The 23,852-nt window shown below is 47.4% G+C and overlaps 2 protein-coding genes across 2 annotated transcripts; one reads left to right on the plus strand and one right to left on the minus strand.

The window, feature by feature from the left end:
* Positions 1 to 1,609: 1,609 nt before the first annotated feature.
* BKA67DRAFT_662472 (L-lysine 6-monooxygenase (NADPH-requiring)-domain-containing protein) lies at positions 1,610 to 3,244 on the minus strand (the record flags this gene model as incomplete). The annotated part of the gene is made up of 3 exons (XM_046108007.1): positions 1,610 to 1,708; positions 1,769 to 2,360; positions 2,409 to 3,244. The coding sequence occupies 3 exons, from the start codon at positions 3,242 to 3,244 to the stop codon at positions 1,610 to 1,612; spliced, it is 1,527 nt and encodes a 508-aa protein (XP_045954213.1).
* A 3,944-nt stretch (positions 3,245 to 7,188) lies between these two features.
* On the plus strand, positions 7,189 to 22,230 carry BKA67DRAFT_662473 (amino acid adenylation domain-containing protein; the record flags this gene model as incomplete). The annotated part of the gene is made up of 6 exons (XM_046108008.1): positions 7,189 to 8,195; positions 8,264 to 11,361; positions 11,412 to 13,582; positions 13,636 to 13,706; positions 13,755 to 22,041; positions 22,096 to 22,230. The coding sequence occupies 6 exons, from the start codon at positions 7,189 to 7,191 to the stop codon at positions 22,228 to 22,230; spliced, it is 14,769 nt and encodes a 4,922-aa protein (XP_045954214.1).
* Positions 22,231 to 23,852: the final 1,622 nt, after the last annotated feature.

The raw sequence follows: 23,852 nt of genomic DNA on the forward strand, positions 1-23,852 counted from the left end.
ATAGTATATTCAGCAATTCTGCCGAATTCCACTAACCAATGTGGGTGATTATTGGCACCGGCTTCCCGGGTCGCATTAGGAAGTTCTTGTGGTACGGCAAAAGTTGGATGTCATGCTGTACCAGGACGAGAGGCCCGAACATGAAAACGTGTTCAGATTTTGGACGTAGGTGCTACCGCAACGACATTTCCAGAGGTCCGGGTCACATTTGAGGCGCTTTTGTTTGTGCGGCTGAATAGACTATTTACGTGGTGTTTGGCGACCAAAGAACGCAATTCGAGCACTGACAAGATATTCCAATCGATTATGAAAATTCTTTATGAGGATGACTCTATCGCCAAGTTGACACAATGCTTATTATTGCAGTACTTACGGCTATAAGAGAATCACAGGGTCAGATCGTCCATTGCGACAGCGCAAAACCATGACGTACTCTGCAATATCATCAAATATCTTTACTCGTTCTACAACTACTGCTCATGACGCGTCTAGGCCTTGAAGACTAATCTATGCTGCTAGGTTAGAGCATTACTGACATCCTTCTTTAGAAGCACACTGGTACCGTAATCCCATGACGAGGGCTGTCAAGATATCACTCGCTTTGGTCCAAGAATATGAGTACATAATATACCGGTGGAGAACATGAGATCGATAGAGGACCATAAAATAATAGAGTTTTAGAAGTATGCACAAACGGCTCTCTAGCTTTGTTCGGTTGTTTACTCGGTTGATTTTCTGTTCAACGCCCGCTGCTGTGGCTGCGTAAGCAGGCGGCGCGTGCTACCAACAGCAGTAAGGTATGGTTATTGATTCTAACGCACGTTTAAAGGATAGATTAAGGTGGGCTATCGTTCTATGTATGAGAAAAGAAGCCAAATCGTGCTCTGAGAGGATGACATTCCAATCCCTTCTATTGCGATATTTCGATATCCAGATACTGCTTGAATTAATTGATTTGTATCGCCCGTAGGTTCTGTTGGTTAGTCACAAAGGTATTTCTTTGCAGATGTGTTAACTTGGTTCGATATCCGGTCGGTCATCGAGATTAGCTTTTTATGTACAATGTATTCTGTATTTTTATGTTTATACGTAACAAGTCGAAGTAATCAGTTTACCTTCGCCATAAAATCGAGAACGGTTCTCTATCTATAACCTGATTGCACAAGAATTCAGGTCCAGGATCTCTTTTAGCATTCAAGTCTGAATTAGAGTTCTGATCCAGGACATGCAGCAATTATTGAATTATGTGCTTCATAAATATACTTTAGTCCCACCGTGCTATTGCTAGCACATATACTTAGAACATTATAGGCACTATGCTTGTGATGATGTATTGTATGCATGATAAGTATATGTCGACATTGGCTTAGGATTATGGTTTTCGGGCATATGTTTCACAGGGGCGAGCCAGGTACGGCTAACCGGGCGGGTCGACTCCAGAGTCTACAAGGTTTCATGATGCGTCAACGCTATGCAGCCCAGGTAAGTACTCACGAAATCAAAGCTTTATTAAATCTAGATCAGAACATGCTTTTAGTCTTATGTTGGTATCTCATATGCGCCGGCCCTGAATGGGTTTTCCATCCTGCGGTTATGTACATAGTAATGCTTAGAGCTTCGAGGCGTTCCTTGGCAAGCCGGCGGCAAAGAGCGAGTTAACGATCTCGTCTGAGCGGCAGGCTAGCACCGATAAAAGGGTGTCACTCAACTACGAAAGTTGTTAGTAGCTGGCAACAAGTGAGGACAAACGTGTCGTGTGTAAACTTACTCCATGAGTGGTTTCATTGCAACCTTGCAACCAGATTCCAGAACCTGGGGCCACCTTGCCGGGGCCAAATTGCAAGCTGTAATCGCGCGCAATCTTGACACTTTTCTTCTCAAAGCGTGATCCTTGAGTTCTTACATCAATCTCTACCTGAGTTGTTCCGTTTGAGTCGATGCCAACACCGCTGCTGAGGTCGGGTAGCAGGCTAGCGACGCCTTCATCCATAATAGTGTAGTGAGCCTTTCGTTGGTACCCAGTTGCGGCAATAATCAAGTCGACATCGAGCACGGAGTCAGCAGCCCCAGCCTGGTCCTCGTGAAGCGATCGCACACGAAGTCGCAGTTTGTCCTGAGCACCCTCAATTGAGTCGACTCCAACAATGTCAGTCTCGCCGAGAATGCGGTGGGGCCAGTTTCGTTCGTCCTTGCCAAGCTCACGGCCCTGCTCGTACATCTTCTCAAAGAGATGCTCGATAAGCTCCAATCGCACGACACCGTAGTTCGTCGCTCGAGCGTCAGAGATGAGAGCCTTTCGGTATGCCGTAGGCTTGGGGTACAGGTTGTCAATGAACTCCGGGTTGAAGATCGAGTTGACACTGTGATTTGTTAGCTAATTTCATGTGTGAAATACAAGTGCGGCTTACAATGGCGAGTCATCGCTGGGCTTCAGGAACGGAGCTCGCATCACCAGGTAAGTGCGCGAGTTGGGGTATAGGTTCTGCACGTTGTTGAAAATCTCAGCAGCGCTCTGGCCGCCTCCGATCACTGCGACGCGATATGGCGCATCTCGTTTGTTGAGGATCTTGGGGACGAGGTGTGCATATTGTGAGGAATGGATGACTCGTGGATGCTTGGCCGGCAGCGACTTGGGAATGCTTGCTTGACCACCGATGGCAAGTAGCACGTTCTTGGCTCTGAAAGTTGAGACATTTCCGGTCTTGCTGTTTCTTGAGCTCACAGTGAATTGCGACACCGGGTTGCCGTTTTGGGATACGGACACTGGCGAGACGGAAACTGCCTCTTGCCCGTATCGGACAACATCCCCGAAATGGTTTGCACACCACCTCAAGTACTCTTCATACTCGACTCGGGCCGGGAGGAAAGTGTTCAGATTCGTAAAGTCAACCAAGCGGTTCTGCTGGTGGAGAAAGTTCAGGAACGTGAAGTGAGATCGTGGGTCACGGAAAGTTGCCATATCCTTCATGAAGGAAATCTGCATCTTGGCACCCGGCAGTAACATGCCGGCATGCCATGCGAACTGGTTCTGCTTCTCCAAGAAGAGAACCTTGGGAGCCCGAGTCCTGGAGATTTTGCCATTCTCCATCGCATCATGGAGTGCTACGGCAATAGCAAGACTCGCCGGGCCGAAGCCCACGCAGATGAGATCGTGCACCTCATCAGCCCGTGTGGGCTTCAGATGAGATCGGCTTTGCGACGGAGGGCCGTCGATGTGGCTTCCAACCAGGTTATGAGATGACATTGCGACGGTCGAACACAGAATGCATGCGCAAAGCGTGAGTGAACTTGTGGCTCAAGAGCGGGAAGTGAAGCGAAGTTGGCAACTTCGAAAAGGCAAAGAAAGTGATGATGTGGATATGATGTTGAGAAGTCCACTGGTGATGTTTTGCAAGCCAGCGGCAAGTGTGCAATGCAAGTACAGGAAGCGGGGCAAATTATTGCAAACAGTGAATGGTCATTCACTTGAAGCCTCAGGATGATTCACTGGGGGTGGGATTACATCAGGAAGGAAGGAACGAAAACTTTAAGAAGGAATCGCGACCATAATAAATAAAGTCAAAAGTTGCCGGTAGCTTGCTGAGATCGGGTTCGACCGTTCCACACAGGACATGCCACCTTTCGAGAACCAGTACTCGATTTGGCGAATATAACATGAAAAGATCCAGCCATGGCCTCATCTCATCTGCAACCTCGTCGAACCCTGCATAGATCCAAACGGCTCCGCACAGAAACGATGGTGTCCCAAGTAACACTTGTGGCGGGATCTCTAACACCCAACGACGGAAATCGAATGGCTAAAGTACACCCAAAGTATCTCCAACAAGAAAGGAATAGGGCGAATAACGGCTTGACGACATTCGATCAGCGCCAATGGCCAAGGGAACTACGCTAACTGCCGTGGTAGGCCTGAACTAGCAGTCCACTGGGGCAGCTTGATTGAGTCGAGGGTACATTGATGGGACATCAGCAGACGTTCCGCTCCCAAGAATTAGAGCGACCGGACGCTTGTCTGGTACACGACAGACCTTGCTTGTGTGTTCCGTCGCCAAGACGACCCTGTCCCGGGCTATCGTCGCTAAACGAAGCTTCGGTAGAGACATTTACTACTTAGTATTCGTGATGAGGCCCAGCTGATGTGGCAATGGGGAAAGCTGGTGCGGACGAAGGCCATGCCCAGAGGCCAAAGTCGCATCCAAGTGGGGCATCTGGGTCCTAATGCTAGCGAAGTCGGCGTTATCGAAAAAATCTTATCAGATGGAGATGCATGAATGAAAGAAGCCCTCGGCATGTGCTTTGGCATGTCTACCCTTAATCCTGGCCCTGACGGGTCATTTTTACTGAGCTTATGTACTTCCAGTAAGGTTTATTCGTTCAATATCCGTTGGCTTCCGACTACTCGTGTTTGAATCCATTTCAATGCATAGCATGTTGGTAATAGCGCAATGTTAGTTAGTACATGGCTAACACTTCTAGAAGATGGGGTTTTTGCGTTGTCCCGACTAATCAACGGGTTTTGCTCTGCACACTGGGAAAGGGTTGCTGCTGAAATTGCGACTAAATTACGTATACAATGATCGAGGACCTATGTCTTTCAACCATGCACATGACATCAATGGGCGCTTCTGTATAGTAGAGGTACTGTGGTATAAGCCCCTGTCGGAATACGAAGCAAATATCGTGGCGCACTTCTATACACACCATAAGCTATTTCGACACGCCATATGCTCGAGGCACCACATGCCATATGAAAGTTAGTGTGCAATAAATCAGCCTTATTGAGCATGGCTTCAATTCAAGACTGGACGACATATCGTCGATGCGCTAACCCAATCATCATGAAGAACCGCGCTGTGCACCTACATAGTAGTCCAGCGAAACATGCAAGATCTTGGCGACTCAGGTACGTTGCAGATTACCACCAAGCGCTCCGAGTTTGTTACCAGTTTCGTGCTGGTCCGTTGGACCCGTACGATCTACCTCGCTGTCGTACGAGGCTGAACAACCATAGCCATTGCGAGTGAGATCCGAAATGCAGCTCGCAGAGATATCAGATGGGTATAGTGGACACTCGATTCCATGTGGCTCCTATGGAGTCATTTGGTGAAAATGCCTGGATCGGACGCGTTCCTCAAGGGCCATGAATAATGCAAGCGAGTTTGCTAAGTGTCCAGGAGGAGCCATGCTGGAAAAAATTTTCATGCAGAAGAAAACCACTCACGCAGTGACGCGGAGTCGATCGGCCAAGTTGTATCGAATCCTTGGCCGTACACCCGCTGTAGTTGTCTCATTGTCTCCAGTCGGCAGTGGTGATTGGGCGAAGAGATTTTATCTGATGATCAGATAAGATTAACACTCAAAAAAGGATCAGTGCCGGGGTCCTGGAGACGATCGGAGCCCCACACTGCACGGTGACGATTTCTAGAGGCTTGGGAAAGGGAAGGTCGAAGTGTTGTGGGTTTTGTAGTATTAAGCCAAGCCGGGCGGACTAATGCTGTGAAGGCAATACTCCGAGGATTTCTAACTGCCAGAAATTCAGAAATCGTTCGATCCTTCCGAAAAAAATCGTTGTATAAGAAATGGTGTTCGGCGTGACTAACATACCAGACAGGGGCTTATGTGCAAAACCCACCAACCTTGATGCATAGGCGCAGTTTGGGTCGCCTTCGGGTTTCGCACTGGTGTACATTTTCTTGAACAAGTTGCATTTAATGACATGCTTTTCAAGCTGCTAGTACTTGGCTGTCGACTTAGTTAGTTGTTGGTCTCGGAGATGTAGTCGTCGGCTCGGGGGTCTCCTTGATTTCTGGCATGGCATTCAGCGGCTGCGTTAATAAGTTGGTGTCAGCCCAACATGGCCCTCTTCGAACCTGACAGACACTAGTGCCCGGCTCAGCACTCCAACAAATGCATAGCCCATTGTCTTTACTCATGGTATCATCCATATGGGCGGTGTTGCAGGCCACTGCGCAACTAGTAACACATGGCGCCAGTCGTTCAAGATTACAGTAGTCTAAGGTATAGAAGCCTGGACACAGTCATCTTTCACTAGATTGTGGATGACTATATGAGAGTGCAAACACTTGTGACGTTTATTTAGTCCGCTGAGACGCACTCGATTCACGTCTGTCGTGCCGCCCACTTTGTAGGGCGAATCGGCTACTTGCATACTGTGGTATTGACTTACTAAATACCACATGTCTTCCATGTCTCCCCACGCTCTGTGCCACTTCACGGGAATCAATGACGTAAACTTGTTTTCAAGCTCCTCGTTGCGCGACTTGATGTGGACACCATCTTTTGGCAAGCGCGTGGACTGGGGGCATGGAAGAGTGACCGGCCGGCATAAGTACTATGTAAGCGTAGTAGTGGTCGCGTCGTCGCCCTATGACAGCGTTGCGTAGCGCACGCCGCCCGCTCCTTCATGTCTAACCTAACACTCCTCCCAGCACTATTTGAATCAATGATGGTGTTGAGTACTGATCTTTAAAGTTTCGGCTACGGCGAAGTAGATTGTCTCCTGCCCAATAAAGAACGATGAGTGATCTGAGGTAGTATGGCTTGATATACTTGTTGTTTCTGTACTCTGCGATCAAACAATCGTTGTTACACAACTAAGGAAGTTCTATGGGCATCACACCAGCTCAAAGTAGCTACTCAACTAATGTCAGTACTTTCGACCAATCTTGGAAGTCCATCTTACTAGAATATCCACGGCCCGCTAGTCACGGGTATCACAGTCGGACATTTTTTAGTCTACGTTCGTGTGTTCGCTAGCTAAGGAATCGGCATCGTCGTTGCATGCCTCGGAAACACGCACCGCTTTTGAAATGTTGCGCGTCAAATGCGCCAGCAAGGAACCCAACAACAAGCCTCACCAGCTCTCAGGACTATTGAGAAGTCGGTAACATTGATTTATGATTGGTCAACCTGTTTACAGTTGCCCTTCCGCATGACCCCGTCACGATCAGTCTCCACGCTTCCACTATTTTACTCGCCCTTCCGTTTTGGTCACCACCATCCAATCAAATCCACCGCATTACGAATTTCCTGGACCTTACATTACAGCCTACCTGTGATTTCAAGCGCCGGAGACTATAATACGCCTTTACTTGTACACCCGTGTAAGAGCTACATCATCGCCAAGCTAGATGCATTCGCGGCTGCACGACAACTTAGTTGTCTAAAATGGGAGATCCCGAGGATACCACTAGGCTGTCCATGCTCAACGCAACACCTACAAAACTTCCTGGACCAGAGCTTCTGCACGACCTCGTCGGAGTCACAGCCAATCACAACCGACCTGCAATTGATTTTCTCGGCGAGGATGGGAAGCGACTCACCATCCCCTACCATGATTTCGAGACTCTTTCAGATCGTCTTGCTGATCGCATATCCCAAGCAATACTTGCACTTCCGGCGAGGCATGCAGAACACCAACTTATTATTCCGCTTATGATACCCCAGTGTCCTGATCTCTATATTACTCTCTATGCTATTCTTAAGTCCGGGGCTGCATTCTGCCCTATAAATTTGGATGCGCCCACTGAACGGATCAAATTCATCCTCAAGGACATCAATGCAGACTTAATTCTCACAAATACAGCCCTCGTGCAACGCATCTCAGCTGCAGGTTTAGAGGCTAAACTCATATGTGTCGACCAGGAAGATTTTACTTCGACCTCAATAGTCGAAGATGCAGAACACCATGGCGTTTGGAAAAGGCAGGCTATGGCGCATGACCTGGCGTACGTGATGTATACTTCAGGATCAACTGGTACACCCAAAGGCGTGGGAATTTCTCATGGTGCAGCAGTCCAGAGTTTGCTTGCTCATGATAAACATATGCCGCCATTCGCACGCTTTCTGCAGTTTGCTGCACCAACATTTGATGTTTCAGTTTTTGAAATCTTCTTCCCGCTGTTCAAAGGAAAAACGTTGGTATGCTGCGACCGCACAGATCTATTATCCGATCTTCCTGGTATTATCTGCAAGATGGATGTAGATGCTTGTGAGTTGACACCGTCGGTGGCCGGCAGTCTTCTTAGGAGCAGAACTCTTGCACCTTGTCTTCAGCTCGTTCTTACCATCGGCGAGATGCTTACGGAACCGGTGGTCCACGAATTTGGTGGAAATGCTCAAACACCAAGCATTCTCTGGGGCATGTATGGTCCAACAGAAGCTGCTATTCATTGGTATGGTCTGCCTTTACATTGCTTTTTTTTCTTTTTCTTTTTGCAACCACGACTAACGCAATGTGTAGCACGTTACAGCCAGCTTTTCAGAAGAATGACTCCCCCAAGTGCATCGGCATACCTCTTGATACTGTTTCCGCATTTGTGATAAAAAGCTCTGCCGATAATGCGAACGAGAATGACTTCGAGGTTGTGCCTATTGGCGAGGTTGGCGAACTTGTAATTGGTGGGTATCAACTGGCAGATGGATACCTCAACAGACCTGAGCAGACAGCGGCATCTTTCATCCAGACAAACTTCGGCCGCGTTTATCGAACAGGTGATAAAGCCAGAATACTGTCTAATGGAACAATTGAGTGTCTGGGACGAGTCGCCGAGGGCCAAATCAAGCTCAATGGCCAACGTATGGAATTGGGCGAAATAGAGCATGTGATCCTGCGCACAAAGGATTGCCATGGCGTCTATGTCTGCGCCATATCAAACGTTCTTGTTGCGTTCGTGGCTGTCGAGAGTATAGCGGATATGCACGAGAAGATCACAGCTAACTGTAAGAAGTGGTTGCCTTCGTTCATGGTTCCGTCTGAAATCGTGGTCATGCAAGATTTTCCGCGTTTGCCATCTGGAAAAGTCGATCGGATGCGGCTCAAATCAGAATACTCGAGATCCTTGTTTCAAGACGAACATCTGCATGGCGAAACAAAAAGTTTGAATGACCTCCAGAGAATGCTTTGTAGTGTGGCTGGAGATTTGCTTCACACATCAGTGCATATCTCATCAAGATTATCGTCCCTCGGCCTTGATTCCTTGTCCGCTATTCAACTAGCAACTCAGCTAAGGGGTCAAAATATTTACGTCACACCGTTGGATATCTTGGATTCAGAAACATTACAAGACTTACACAAACTCATTCAGAGTCGGGAGAATGAGCCAGCAAAGTCACGAGCGCTTGCCAACGGCCATCAAGAGTACAGTCAATCTGAACTGTTTGAGAAGCTGACCCAGACTGCGAGGCATGATGTAAACCTTGACTTAATCGAGGCTGTTACTCAGTGCACATCGCTGCAAACATCGATGCTAGTCGAGACATTGAAAGATCCAAGATTATATGTCAACACAGTGGACGTTAGATTGCCTCTCAATGTACCCGCGTCAACTGTGGAATCATGGTTTTCAAAACTGGCCATGAGCAACGATATATTTCGATCAGGCTTTGTTCATATTGATGATCAGATTATCCGGATCGTGTGGCGACAATTCTCTCATGATCAAGTTATCATAGTCGACGAATTCTCGAAATATGAGATAACTGACGCCGATGCATTTCTCGCCCACCCTCTGCAGGTGCAAATCCACAGATCGCTTTCCAGGGCAACAATAACCGTACATCACGCCATCTACGATGGCTGGACAATCGACTTACTCCTTGACGATTTGAATGTGCTCGCACGTGGCGAAAGTCTTCCTGCAAGGCCCCAGTTTCACGAGATTGCGCAGTATCTTGACACTAGTCAAGCTGAAAGCGACATCCCCAAAGAATTCTGGGCGGAGCTCTTGCGAGGTGTTGGTGGTGCTGTGCTTCCGAATTTCAGGTCAACTGCAATTTATGGCCGTGGCATCGAATTTGCAAAATCCACGCTACAAGTTTCGTCGCAAGAAGTTCTGCAAGTGGCTCGCGCATCAGGTGTTACGCCTCAAGCAATATTCCAGGCATGTCTAGCTTGGCTGTGGAGTACCATCACAGGTTCTGAGGATGTCACCTTCGGATCAGTTTTCTCTGGAAGAACTTTGCCCATTCCAGGCATTGAGCGAGTAATGGGCCCTTGTCTAAGCACCCTCCCTGTGCGGGCAAAACTGGCCGAAAGCAGTTCTATCCTGGATCTGATACGGAGTCTGCATTTATTGAACCGGCAAATCATGCATGTGAGTCCGATCAAACTGCCAGATATCAAAAGAGTTGCCGGTATACCTCAGGGAAGCACATTGTTTGACGTGCTTTTCGTCTACCAAGAATCACTATCCAGTCGGAGTAGAGGTGAAGAGGCGGTTGTGGAGCTTGATCACAAAGATCATATTGAAACGAAGCTATTGCTTGAAGTCGAGCCGCATGGCGATAATTACTCCTGTCGATGGACATATCATTCGGATAGCTTCTCGCTACCTCATGTGCAGGCATTTGCTGAGCAATTTTCACATCTTTGTTCACACTTCTGCCAGCAAATTGAGGCCCCCTTGAGATCAGTGCGGTCTTCGTTCCCACCACTAAGCCTGTCCGCTTATACAACAGGTTTCAAACATCTCGAGACGTGCTCGAGTCTAGCACTTGCAATAGAAAACCAAGCAGCTTTAGCACCAAATGAGGAGGCTCTCTGCTTTGCTCATTCGTTACTTTGTGACTCCGTCCAAACCGAGTCCCTCACTTATCAGCAGCTCAACGAAAAAGCGAATCAAATTGCGGCATTCCTGGTAGCGCGTAACATTTCTCAAGGTGGAATTATTGCCATCATAATGGAAAAGTCACCCTTATTCTATTGTGGTATCCTAGGGATTCTCAAGGCCGGGTGTGCCTATCTTCCTCTGCTGCCTACCACACCCTTCAACAGAGTCAAATCAGTACTAGAACAGTCGAAGCCGCAGGTGTGCTTCGTTGAAGATCTGTCGTCATGGAATGAAATTTCAGTCACGTGTCCTGTAGTCGAACTTCACAGTCGGCAGTTTGGTCATCTCTCTCCAGTGAACTTGGACATATCCCATGATCCAACGCAGCCGGCCTACGTTATCTTCACGAGTGGAACCACAGGTGTACCGAAAGGTGTCTCTGTGACTAACAAGAATATGCTCAGTAATATCAAAGCTCTCTCTCGAATATATCCTCTTGAGGGCGAGAGACGGATGCTCCAAGCCTGTTCTCAGGCTTTCGATGTCTCAGTGTTTGAGATATTCTTTACGTGGGCTAATGGGATGTGTCTATGCGCAGCTACTAACGACACGCTTTTCAACGACTTGGAAGAGTCTATAAGACAGTTCCGAGTGACCCACCTTAGCATGACGGTTACCGTCGCTTCGCTAGTTAACCCACAGAATGTACCCAACGTGAGTTTCCTTGTCACGTCAGGAGAACCTATGACAGATGAGGTACTTAACAAATGGGAGCGAGTCCTTTACCAAGGTATGTCCCAGACACCATTGCATAACGGTATATTGGCTGACCAATCGCAGGATATGGACCGTCCGAGACTACCAACATATGTACCGTCAGGAAGATGCAACCGGGTGATTCGTCGCAGTTCCTCGGTTGGCCGTTGGAAAACACAACCGCGTTCGTATTATACCCAGACTCAGACGAACTTGTGCCTACTGGGGGAATTGGGGAACTCTGCTTTGGTGGTGACCAAGTAGCTGCTGGTTATTTGAATATGCCAGAGTTGACAAACTCCAAGTTCTTCAAACACTCACTATATGGCAGGCTTTACCGCTCCGGGGATAGAGGGCGAATGCTACCTGATGGGTCACTTATCATACTAGGCAGACTTGACTCACAGATCAAACTTCGTGGCCAGCGAATCGAACTACAAGAAATCCAGTCAGTCGTGCTCGGATCTGGTATCGCAAAGGCCTGTGTGAGTACAGTGCTGGAACATGAGAATATAAAGACCCAGCAGCTTGTCATGTTCTACGTTCCATCTTCTATGGACAAACAGAAATTTGAGTTACTGCCCCTCACAGCTGAAAGGAAGACAGAAACTCGGTTACTGTTCCAAACCCTTGAGGCTACCCTCCCGAGCTATATGGTACCATCCTTCATTTTACCAATCGCATGCTTACCTCTGACGTCGTCTGGAAAAACCAACACAGAGCACATTCTTCAATCAGCTACCCACCTAAAATACGATATCTTGGACCAATGCAGCAAACATACCGACGACGAAGAGACGTCTAATGATTGGACGGATACCGAGGTGCACGTCTTGGAAGCATTAGTCGCTACACTGGATGCCGAGAAGAGCACCATTAGTCGCTGGACCTCTTTCACAACACTCGGCCTAGATTCAATATCAGCGATGCCTTTCTCGAGGAAGCTTCAGACAATTTTTCATCAAAAAGTACCAATATCCCAAGTACTTCAGAACCCTAGCATCAGCCGTCTGGCCCGCGCGATCAAACTTAACACCCCTGACCTTGACAGAGATCGATATAGTTCACAAGCCCAGTTCAAGCTGCTTCCAGATGAACTAGTCGATATTGTGAAGAATCGTTTCCAAGCTCACAACATACCCATCGAAGCAATACTGCCATGCACGCCGCTACAAGCCTCAATGCTGGTTTCGACGATGTCAACTGGTGATGGGTTAAGCTATCGCAATCAAATGCTATTCCGTATCAATTGCACGGGTGAAGAGATTTTGGCGGCGTGGAATCAGGTTTACTTGCGTCATGGAATCCTTAGAACCTGTTTCATGTCGACAGAGGATATACAGCACCCGTTGGTGCAAATTGTTCTTGAGCCGGATGAGCTTCCATGGAGTCGAATACGAGTGTCAAACATCGAGGAAGGCGCTGCCCAGCATCTAGAAGCTTTAGATCAGCCCTTGAACACGCTTAAGCCGCCGCTCACGTTAGCACTACTTACCACGGATGATCAACAGAGTTATCTTTCGTTCGTCTGTCATCATGCATTGTACGATGGTGTGGCAGTGGAAAAGCTACTTTCAGAAGTCGAAAGTCTAGTTCGTGGACAGACCCTCCAGCAGGCTCCATCGTTTCAACATTTTCTCCGAGAGTCACTCGACTTGCCAAACGACACGGACGAATTTTGGTCGAGACATTTTGAAGGATTTCAGCCCAGCCATTTGCCTCAAAACACTATTGTTAGCAAAGCAGTGAACAGAAACGATGGAATTAACGGGATCAATGGAACCAATGGCACCAACAGCATTATTCAATCAAAAACGAGAAAGTATACATTGCCGCTGTCATCGTTGCAGGCAAAGCTCCGAACAAACGGGTTCTCTCTTCTATCACTCTGTCAAGCAGCTTGGTTCGAAACTTTGGCAACTGTCATGCAGTGTCCAGATATCTGTTTTGGTAACGTCTTCAGCGGGCGGTCGGTACCGCTTGGTGATATTGACAACCTCGTCGCACCATGCTTCAACACAGTTCCCGTACGGCTCAGGCTGTCAAGAACTACGTCCAAACGAGAGATAATGAGGGAGTGTCAGAAATTAAATGCGAAGATGCTACAATACCAGTTCACCCCGTTACGAAGAATAAGATCTCAATTACCCGTCGACGATATTCGTTTATTTGATACATTGCTATTACTTCAACCCCCTGCGAAACCTTTAGATGAGTCAGTTTGGATACTGGAGCGGGATGTAGGAACGATGGATGTAAGTGTTAATGAAATCCCATTCTGTTAAGACCATCCACTTATGCCAACCAGGTTCCGATAGTTTGCGAAATTACTCCTTGTCCTGATACAGATGAGTTGAAAATATCATTGCATATAGATGTGTAAGTTGGCTAGTTCATTGACAATATTTTTCACTGACGGTTGCTTAGATACTCATATCACCAGTCAATGGAAAGCGTCTTACGAGATGTCTATATTCACGCCCTGGAGACTTATTCGAGATACCCATCCTCCGAGAAAGATTTATTACACACACTGCCTAGTCACCTACAGTTACAGATCGACCAGCTGGTGTCACTCAAAACCACAGATCGGAAATCTAGTCAAGGCCATATTATACCGCTTGTTACTTCGAAAACGCCCTGGACTGATGTTGAAGAGCAAGTCCGCCATGTGGTTGCGAAGCTAGCTGGAATTCCAGTGCAGCGCATCGGAAAGACCACATCAATCTATCGCTTGGGACTTGACAGTATCAGTGTACTTCAAGTCGCATCCCTGCTGCGACAGCGTGGCCTGAGTATCTCACCAGTAGATATTCTTGATAAGCCAACATGCGCCGGTATCGCATCGCGCACCCAGTCTGTAGATAGCCGCCCCTCGGCCCAGCAACTGCAATACGACCTCGCTTCCTTTCAAGATTCAGTGCGACGCCAAGTCGAACATACGAAACTGACAACACACCTCGAGGCTTTGCTGCCGTGCACACCACTTCAGCAGGGCATGTTGTCACAGTTTATTCTATCAGAAGGTGCAAACTATTACAACTTTATCAGCTGGAACTTAGATCTTTCCACCGATTGCGGAAGACTTCAGAATGCCTGGAATTCATTGCAAGGCAGGCTTCAGATACTACGCACTGGTTTCATATCGATCCACCACCCGGACACATCATTTGCTATGCTGACATACGACTCCAATTCCGCCATCTCCTCTGTCAAGAGCCTCAAGAGAGAACAAGCTAAAAGTTTTCATACTGATGGCTGGCGACATCAATGTATATTGAATGCCGTTCGAGACCTGACACAGCCACCATGGCAAGTCGTCATCTTAGAAGATGACGGTTCCAAAACAATGCACGTAGGAATGCACCATGCGCTGTATGACGCTATCTCGCTACAAGAAATGCTTGATGAGCTTTTAAAAATCTATGAAGGCATTGAACTTCACCCACCCTTATCGATGGAAGCTGCGACAGTCTCAATTCTTGGGCGTGTAGCCCAAACGCAAAGTGGAGCTGAGGAGTTCTGGAAGAAACAGGCATCCAAAATGGTAGTGAATTCTTTCCCGACGTTGACTCCTCTACGAATCGACGAGAGAAGGAGAATAAGGTCGTCTAGACTCGTGAGTAGCTCACTCCAGCACTTGCGTCAGAATGCAGCTACAGCTGGTGTCACTATTCAATCTGCACTACAGTCAGCATGGACCCGGATACTCGCATCTTACCATGGAGATGCAGCAGTCACTTTTGGTGTTGTTCTGTCAGGCCGTACAGCAGTTGGACTTGACCAAGTCGTCTTTCCGTGCATTACAACATTGCCAGTGATTGCACAGAATGCTGACAGCAATCGAGAACTTCTTCAATCTATGATGGAATATAATGCAACATTGCGAAAATACGAGCATACGCCACTGACCCGTATCCAACGATGGACTGGAAATTCCGAATCGCCAATATTTGACACGATTTTAGTTTATCAAGGAACGAGTACTCCAGAAGGCAGTGGCCCGTGGCACATAACGAGCGAAACAGCAACAGTCGATTATCCTATTTCAATTGAAGTTGAAGAAACACAATTCGACAGTCTGCTGGTAAGCATCGACTTCCGCCGCGATATTTTGCCCATTGAGCATGCAGATTTGCTGTTGGCTCAATTCGATGCAATTCTAGTTCACCTGCTTCAGTCGCCAGATGCCTGCGCGGATGAATTAGTATTCCAGAACCAGGAACTATACTCCATCACCCCGCCTGAGAACCGCGAACTGCCTACCAATACCAAACTATTACACGAGTTTGTGGAGGTTATGGCAGACCAATCTCCTGATAGTTTGGCCCTCGAATTTGTTTATGAAATGGGCGGAAGTATGAACAGTCGGAAATGGACATATCGTCAATTGGATGATTGCGGTAATCGCATTGCCCACTTCTTGACCACGAAAGACATCAGGCCCGGCGGCATCGTGGCCGTCTGTTTTGACAAATGCCCGGAAGCATACTTTGCAATCCTTGGAATCCTCAAAGCAGGCTGCGCATTTGTTGCACTCGACCCAAGTGCACCATCTTCACGTCACCAGTTCATTCTTGAAGATTCAGCAGCACTTGCTCTAATGGTCAAAGAAAGCAGCTTACCGGATATCGCGTTTACATCTCCGTGCGTCGTGCTGGAAATTGACGTTGATGCGCTCGAAGCTTTCTCTGAGTCACAACTTGCTCGACTCGACATCTCACCAAATGACAACTGCTATTGTTTGTACACTAGCGGTACAACCGGTACTCCAAAAGGGTGTCTCATAACACACGACAATGCTGTCCAAGCTATGATTGCTTTCCAATATTTATTTGAAGGTCATTGGGATCGCGAGTCCAGGTGGTTACAATTTGCCTCCTTTCACTTCGATGTGTCCGTCTTAGAGCAGTACTGGTCATGGTCAGTTGGCATACCTGTAATATCGGCACCGCGAGACCTGATATTGAGCGACTTGATCGCTACAATCTCGGACCTTCAAATTACACACATCGATCTCACACCGAGTCTTGCTCGCCTTGTGAACCCAGACGACGTCCCAAGCTTGTGTAAAGGCGTCTTCATCACTGGAGGCGAGCAGCTTCGTCAGGATATCCTAGACGCTTGGGGATCCAAAGGGGTGATATACAACGCCTACGGACCCACTGAAGCAACCATTGGTGTCACAATGTATTGCAGAGTGCCAGAAAACGGCCGGTCAAGCAACATTGGGAAGCAGTTCCCGAATGTTGGGTCATTTGTACTTCAGCCTGGATCAGATGTGCCTGTACTCAGAGGTGGTATCGGCGAGCTTTGCGTGTCTGGTAAGTTGGTGGGCAAAGGCTATCTGAATCGTTCAGAACTTACTAGAGCACGCTTCCCAGTACTCGATAGATTCGGAGAACGAGTCTATCGAACGGGTGATCTTGTCAGAATATTGCACGACGGTTGCTTCGACTTCCTTGGCCGTGCAGACGACCAGGTCAAGCTTCGTGGTCAGCGCCTAGAAATTGGCGAGGTCAACCATGTCATTAAAACTGGAGTCTCAAAAGTTCTCGACGTTGCGACTATGGTTACCAAACACCGCGACCAAGATAGAGATGTCATGGTATCTTTCATTGTCACAGATACCAGCAGCATTAACAAACGGGATCTCTGCGTCGTCTCTGACGATTCAAGTCTACGTTTGAGCCAAAAGGCACAAGATGCTTGCCGTGCGAAACTGCCAAGCTACATGATACCAACTTACATACTTTGTGTGCCATATATTCCACTGTCCGCCAACAATAAAGCGCAAACGTCGTTACTTAAGCATCTGTTCAATAGCATGTCTCCCGAAGATTTGAGGCGCGTTTCTTCTGGTCTAGATCATGGAAACGCAAAGCTTAGTAAATCGCAGCCTGACCTCGCACGCATTATTGCTAATGTCTTGCGGGTTAATGAAGGCGATATTCTAGCATCAACAACGATATTTGAGTTGGGATTTGATTCCATCTCTGTCATAGAGCTTGCTCGACAGCTGCGCACAGCCGGGTTTTCCGGTGCTGCACCCTCCATCATTCTTCAAAATCCGCGGCTAGGAGCGATGAGCAAGGTGCTACGGAAGACTTCTGCCCCGTTTGAACAATCTGAAGTGCTGCGTATCAAGCAAAGAGTATCGGCTTGTTATCATCGGCACCTTGGCGCGGCATGTCGCAAGTTCGAAGTAACCCAGGCTGACATCGAGTATATCGCCCCCTGCACAAGTTTACAGGAGGGAATGTTGACGCGCGCTTTAAGTACGGAGGAACGTGCAGCATATTTCAATTGTTTCCAGCTTCAGCTTCTTCCCAACATCTCAACAGATCGCCTGAAAGAAGCGTGGGAATACGTCGTGCGAGCAAATGCTGTCCTTCGCACCGGGTTTCTACAAACCACCGATGGTTATGTACAGGTCGCTTTCAGAAATCCCCTGCTCAGATGGAAAGAATTCCGGCTGGAGCAAGATGAAGTTAGAAAGCACCTAGACCAAAGGTACCAAGAGTGGAAGAGATCAAATGAATCGCTCTTCAGCACACCACTTGAGATGGACTGTATCCAAGTAGGCGATAGGCACACACTAATATTCCGAATCTTCCACGGAATTTACGACGCCCGCAGTCTTGATCTGATTCTTCAACAAATCAAGGCATTCTACGATGGTGTTGTACTGCCAGCAGGGCCATCCTTCATGGACGTCCTCCCTCACGGTCCTTTATGCGACTATAGTTCAACGAAATCTTTCTGGCAAGATATCTTCTCAAATTTCAGCTTCCGCCCAGTCGGGGTTCTCAAATCTGAACCGTTACGAAACGATGCTATATCAACGCGATCATTTGATATCAGAGCATTGGAAGGAAGAAGAATTGAAGAGGGAGTAACTCAGCAGACCATGTTTCAGGCTGCTTGGTTGTCGGTCTTGCGGCAATCCCTTGGATTCTGGCCTTCAATTGGTGTCTTAGTCTCCGGTCGATCAATGTTACTTGATGGCATTGAAAACACGATTGGGCCATTGTTCAACACACTGCCATTTCGCATCAAGAACACCGCGATAAATAACTGGCACTCTCTTCTGCAAGAGATACACCACTTCAACGCAATGACAACTTCGTTTGCGCACGTCCCACTGCGTCAAGTGCAGAAGTGGTGCTCCAACGGTCAACCACTAGTCGATAACCTGTTTTCATTCGCCCACGAAGACGAAGGAACCATGGACAAGTACTCTCCCCTCTGGACGGACATACACTCGACGTCAATTGCAGATTACCCTATTGCATTCGAAGGTATAGCTACGAAAGACTACCACCTGAATGTTACAATAGTCGCAAAATCTCATATATTTGACGAAGTCGCCTTGAACGCTACACTTGACCAGTTCCAGTACATAATAGATTGTATTGCGTCTGACAGCGGGTTCGGTGATCTACAGAGCAAGGACATCGAGAATCATCAATTGACGAATGGATTACCGCTTATGACACGCTCTTCGGGCAGTCAGCGGCCGGGAGATGTCGACTTGATCTGGACCGAGCAAGGCCGAAATGTTCAGAAAGAGATTGCGGCACTGGCTGGTGTGACTAACGACCAAGTCAGTCAAAATACGTCTCTTTTCGAGCTTGGACTTGATAGCATTGATGTAGTCAAGCTTGTCGGTAGATTAGGACGCATTGGAATCAGCCTCAAGACGAGTCAACTTATGAGACAACCCACAGTTCGTGGTATCATGTCGGCCTATGACTCTAGTCAAGTTCAAAACGGTAAAAAGTCGTCGTTGAAACATCTTGAAAGCGAAGAATCGCGTCTCAAGCGATATTTGCATACGGTTGGAGTTGACCTAAGCGGTATTGACACTGTGTTACCGCCTACTCCTTTACAGGATTCAATGATGGCAGAAATGGTTGTATCAGATTTCCAACTTTATTTTAACCATGATGTCCTTGAACTTGCAGCCGACACTGACATGCAAGTTCTGAAGTCTGCGATTGAGACTGTTATTCGAAAGTCGCCTATTCTGAGAACGAGTTTTGTCCAGGTGGACGACCCACGATTTCACCATGCCTTCATACAAGTTGTGGCCAAGAAGCTTGATCCCTTCAAAGAAGCTGTATCCGTCGCGAGTCTGGAAGAGACAACCACAATTATGGAACATGCTCGCCAAACAGCTGTTAATTCAAAAGGACAACATGCTCTGCTCCAATTGACGCCCGTCATAATGGCTGAGCGACACTATATGGTCCTGTCAATCGCACATCCGCTTTACGACGGCACGTCTCTTGGTCTCTTCCATCAAGATATCCAAGCTGCATATGCCGGCGAATACCACCAAAGAGAGTCTTATACACCTACTCTGGCAAATATTCTTGATAGTTCTTCGGAATCTGCCGAAAACTTCTGGTCCAACTTTTTACATGATGCGCCTCCTACAATCTTGCCCGAAAAGCAAATTCAGAACGGCCGCTTAGTAAATCACATTCACAGGTTGGATACTTCGTCACACTTGTTTACATCTGAAATCGGATCATTTTGCAAACGTCACGGTATTACGATACAGGTGCTCGGCCAAGCTTGTTGGTCAGCAGTTCTTTCCTCTCTGGCTCGATCGCTCAATGTCACGTTTGGTGTAATTCTATCCGGCAGGTCAACTGAAGACGAGGCAGACCTGATGTTCCCAATGATGAACACAGTTCCCGTCACCACAGTGCTCCATGGCACGATCGCCGAGTATCTTCAATACATGTGGGAGAACATGACTAACATCAGTGAATACCAGTTCTTTCCGCTCAGAAAGGCGCAGAGAATTGCTATGACTGGTGGCGGGCCGCTTTTTAACACCCTCTTCATCATGCAGTCGCAGACGAGTATAACCTTGGGAGATTCTCCAACCATATGGAGGTCTGTAAAGTCCGAATCCGAGGTAGAGTTCCCCATCTGTGTGGAAATGGAGCTGAGTGGTGAGGAAATGGTCTGGAGGGTCGCATGCCACGAGCAGTACGCCTCGGCGGGCGCGGCACAAAGCCTTGTCGATCAACTCGACTCAGTGCTTGAATACTTGATGCGCAATGAACATGGACAACTCGTCGACTTTACCGGTAATAATGCTGTTTCCGTTTGCGGCTTGACCCCGTTCACTCTGAGAGAGGATTTCAAAGAAACAACACCAGCTACCGATTCATCATTGAGTGTTAATGATGGATGGTCCGAGAATGTGACACTAATTATTGGTGTCCTTGCAGAAGTGGGAGGAATTGATGCATCGGCGATATCGCCCAGTCAGTCAATCTACCACCTAGGACTTGATTCTATCAGCGCGATAAAAGTTAGCTCAATTCTACGCAAGCGTGGTATAATCGTGCCTGTCAGAGATATGATCAAGGCAGCAACCATCAGAGACATCGCGATTAATGCCAAAGGGGCTCAGTCGGGCAAAGCCAACGACTCAATTCCAACAACAACCGAGTCCTTGGAGCCATTGAAAGGCTTTGAACTTGAACAGCTTATTACGAAGATCAACTTTACTGGCGCTGCCGTGGAAAGAGTCCTACCTGCATTGCCAATGCAAGTCCATATGCTGAGTGCCTGGCAGAACAGCGCAGGAGATCTCTATTTCTACCAATTCTCATATGAGGTGACAGACGATGTCTCAACTGAGACTATCAGCAAAGCATGGCGTATACTTTTGGTCGAGGTTCCCATTATGAGGACTTATCTCGTAGCATCAAGCTCTTCGCAAATACCATTTGTTCAGGTTCTTATCAAGCCGGATCAGCTACAAACAGAACCGGAAAGACCTAATACTACAACCAAGACATGGAATTTACGACTTGGTAGCACTCCGTTCGTCTCTTTAGAGGCTGTTAGGAATAATGATGGCGTGATTAAACTACAATTCAAGATTCATCATGCACTTTACGATGGTGTGAGCCTACCACTCATTGTCCGTCGCTTCGCAGCACTATGTGGTGTTGGTGGTTCTGCAATTCCCTTCGACTTGTCAGCATGGGACAAGTTCATCTTAGCGCACTACACCCACGGCACGAAGGAAAGAAGGCAAATGTTCTGGAAGACATATTTGAATGGCGCTACTCAACCTCGTCATAACGCAATTAGTACTGTACGTCATGTTCGCACAGCCGAGTTTCATCCCGCCGCCTTGGATCTAACAAAGCTCAAAAACATGGCATCAGAATCTGGCATTAGTATACAAGCTTTGTTCTTTGCAGCTTACGCCAACTGTTTGGTGAGCTTTGGTGAAGACAAACATGTTTCCGCTGAGGAGCACGATGTGGTCTTTGGAATTTACCTTGCAAACAGAACTTCGTTCGACGAAGAATTACAGGATGCGCCTTGCCCAATGCTCGCTATCGTCCCCCTGAGAGTCAAGTTCAATCAGGACGAGCGACTTGTGGATATAGCAAAGCGAGTTCAAGACGATCTTATAGCCATAAGTTCCTTTGAACATGCGTCTGTCGGCTTGTGGGAGATTTCAGAATGGACTGGAATCAAGATAGCCACATTCGTGAACTTCCTCAGCCTGCCTGAGCAATCTCCGGATCATGGAGCAGATGGCGAAGCGAGGTTCCGGGAGACAACACCGACTATGCCACAAGAGAGCCATGGTTATTTAGTACCTAAGGAAGGACTCGCAAAGCCTAGTGATGAGTGGCTGTCAGACAACCGAGTAAAGGAAGCCTACATTGTGAGTACCCTCTGCTTCACGTTTGGTCAAGTAGATATTAACAAACATCCACAGGATGCAATCGATGTTGAGGCAGCTGTCCGGGGCAATCGCATGGATATTGGTGTATTTGGTTCCTCGTCCAGTTTGTCTAAAGCTCAAGCGTCTGAAACGATCCGTCGCATCGTGAGGTTCTTAGAGGATGCATAGTAAACGAGAGCGGGTTGCTAATGTTTTTTTTGTGCTTAGCCTACACTCCAATGTTTAGTAACCAGTTCAGATTTCGAATCGAATCAAAACATGTTCCGGAGGTGCAGAAAGATGCTCATATTGACTTGTGCTCCGATCATGTAATTGAACTTTGATATTAAACAGGAAACATGAGGAGTTGGTCAAGTTCCTTGCAACACAGAGAGTAACAGCTCTGTCATTCATTTTAGTGAAATAGGACCACAGTACTTGGCATACTTGTGCTGTCTTCCTGCTCGAGAGTTGCGTTTGTGCACCCAGACTCCGCAAGATTGTGAGCTCTGCTAACTCTAATCCCCAATCTCCGCAAGTCCCTGCCACTATCAAGTATACTCACGGCTTCTCCAAGCCCGCAAGTATTTCCAGGGGCTCCAATTTAGAAACTTGGCAGCGATGTCATTCTTCAGCGTTGCAAGTTCATGAGCTAGCCCGCAGCACCTGTGCGGTTGAAGAGTCGCCGCTAATTGCTAATGCTCGATGGCAACATATTTCACTGCTCTCTTGACGATTGTATCAGGACTTGACCCTGCATCTGCATTACTAAAGGGAGTCAATTTTGTGCCTGCTAATTGTGTTGAGCGTATTGCTTGCCCAGTCTGACAATGACTGCATTGTGAGCACGCAATACCTTGCTGATCCTCAATATAATAATTGCTGCTATTCAGACTATAACGCCGACGCATAGGTGGTCTTCATTAGTCCACTACCAGAAAACAATCTCTCAATCGTTGGGCCTAAGGTCATTGTTACGCGACCGGCCGGTGACAGAGGAATTGTCGTGTTTTTCTTTTTCAACCGCATGATGGCCCCAACGGCTCGTTTGCTACGAAGCTTGTCAATTCTACGGTTGGTCAGCCATGAAAGGTGTATGGAAATGGCGATAGTGGCAACAACTATCCTTATATCAACATTCAAGGCGTATGGTCCTCCAACTCGTCGGCCACTCTAACGACACCAATACCGAGCAGTGTTAGAACGATTCGAGATTTCACGGAGGGGCAGATTTTATTACAGCCCATACTCCAAAATGCAGTCAAAATCGCATGATATGATGATACAGATGTGGCTTGACAATGAGACAGACATTATTTTATCATGGCGCCTTTTGACAGCGAAAAGATTTTCATTTTTATTACTTCTATCAACGAGGCCATAAGGCTCGACTCTGGGTTCTATCATTTTGAGGCATAGTTCAATCATCCTCAGCTTTAACAAAGAAGCTCTAAGGAGGTGCTCAACAACAATTTGTTTAGCCTTATAGGAGAACAGCCATCACGAATCTCGTCCTTGTCATTTCTTTCCTACTCCGGGAAACTGTTGGCTGGCGCCTCGAGGTTTTTGACCTATTTCGGTTGAGACAGCATGATCTCGGTTCTATTGCTCGAGCCGGTCCTCAGCGCGCGAAAAGCTTCGGCCATGGAGGCAGTCAATGGAGCTGCATTGGAGAGAATAAACAGAAAAGGCGAGCCTCGCTGGAGAACTCATATTAAAAGTTGAGTGTTTCTGATCAGATGTTTCAGATTGCTCAGATCGTCATGAGGAAACTCTTGAAGACTATGCAACATACCTCAGCCTGCAAAACA

The sequence above is a fragment of the Truncatella angustata genome, assembly GCF_020726525.1.
Source record: "Truncatella angustata strain MPI-SDFR-AT-0073 chromosome Unknown BKA67scaffold_8, whole genome shotgun sequence".
In the NCBI taxonomy this organism is placed as follows: domain Eukaryota; kingdom Fungi; phylum Ascomycota; class Sordariomycetes; order Amphisphaeriales; family Sporocadaceae; genus Truncatella; species Truncatella angustata.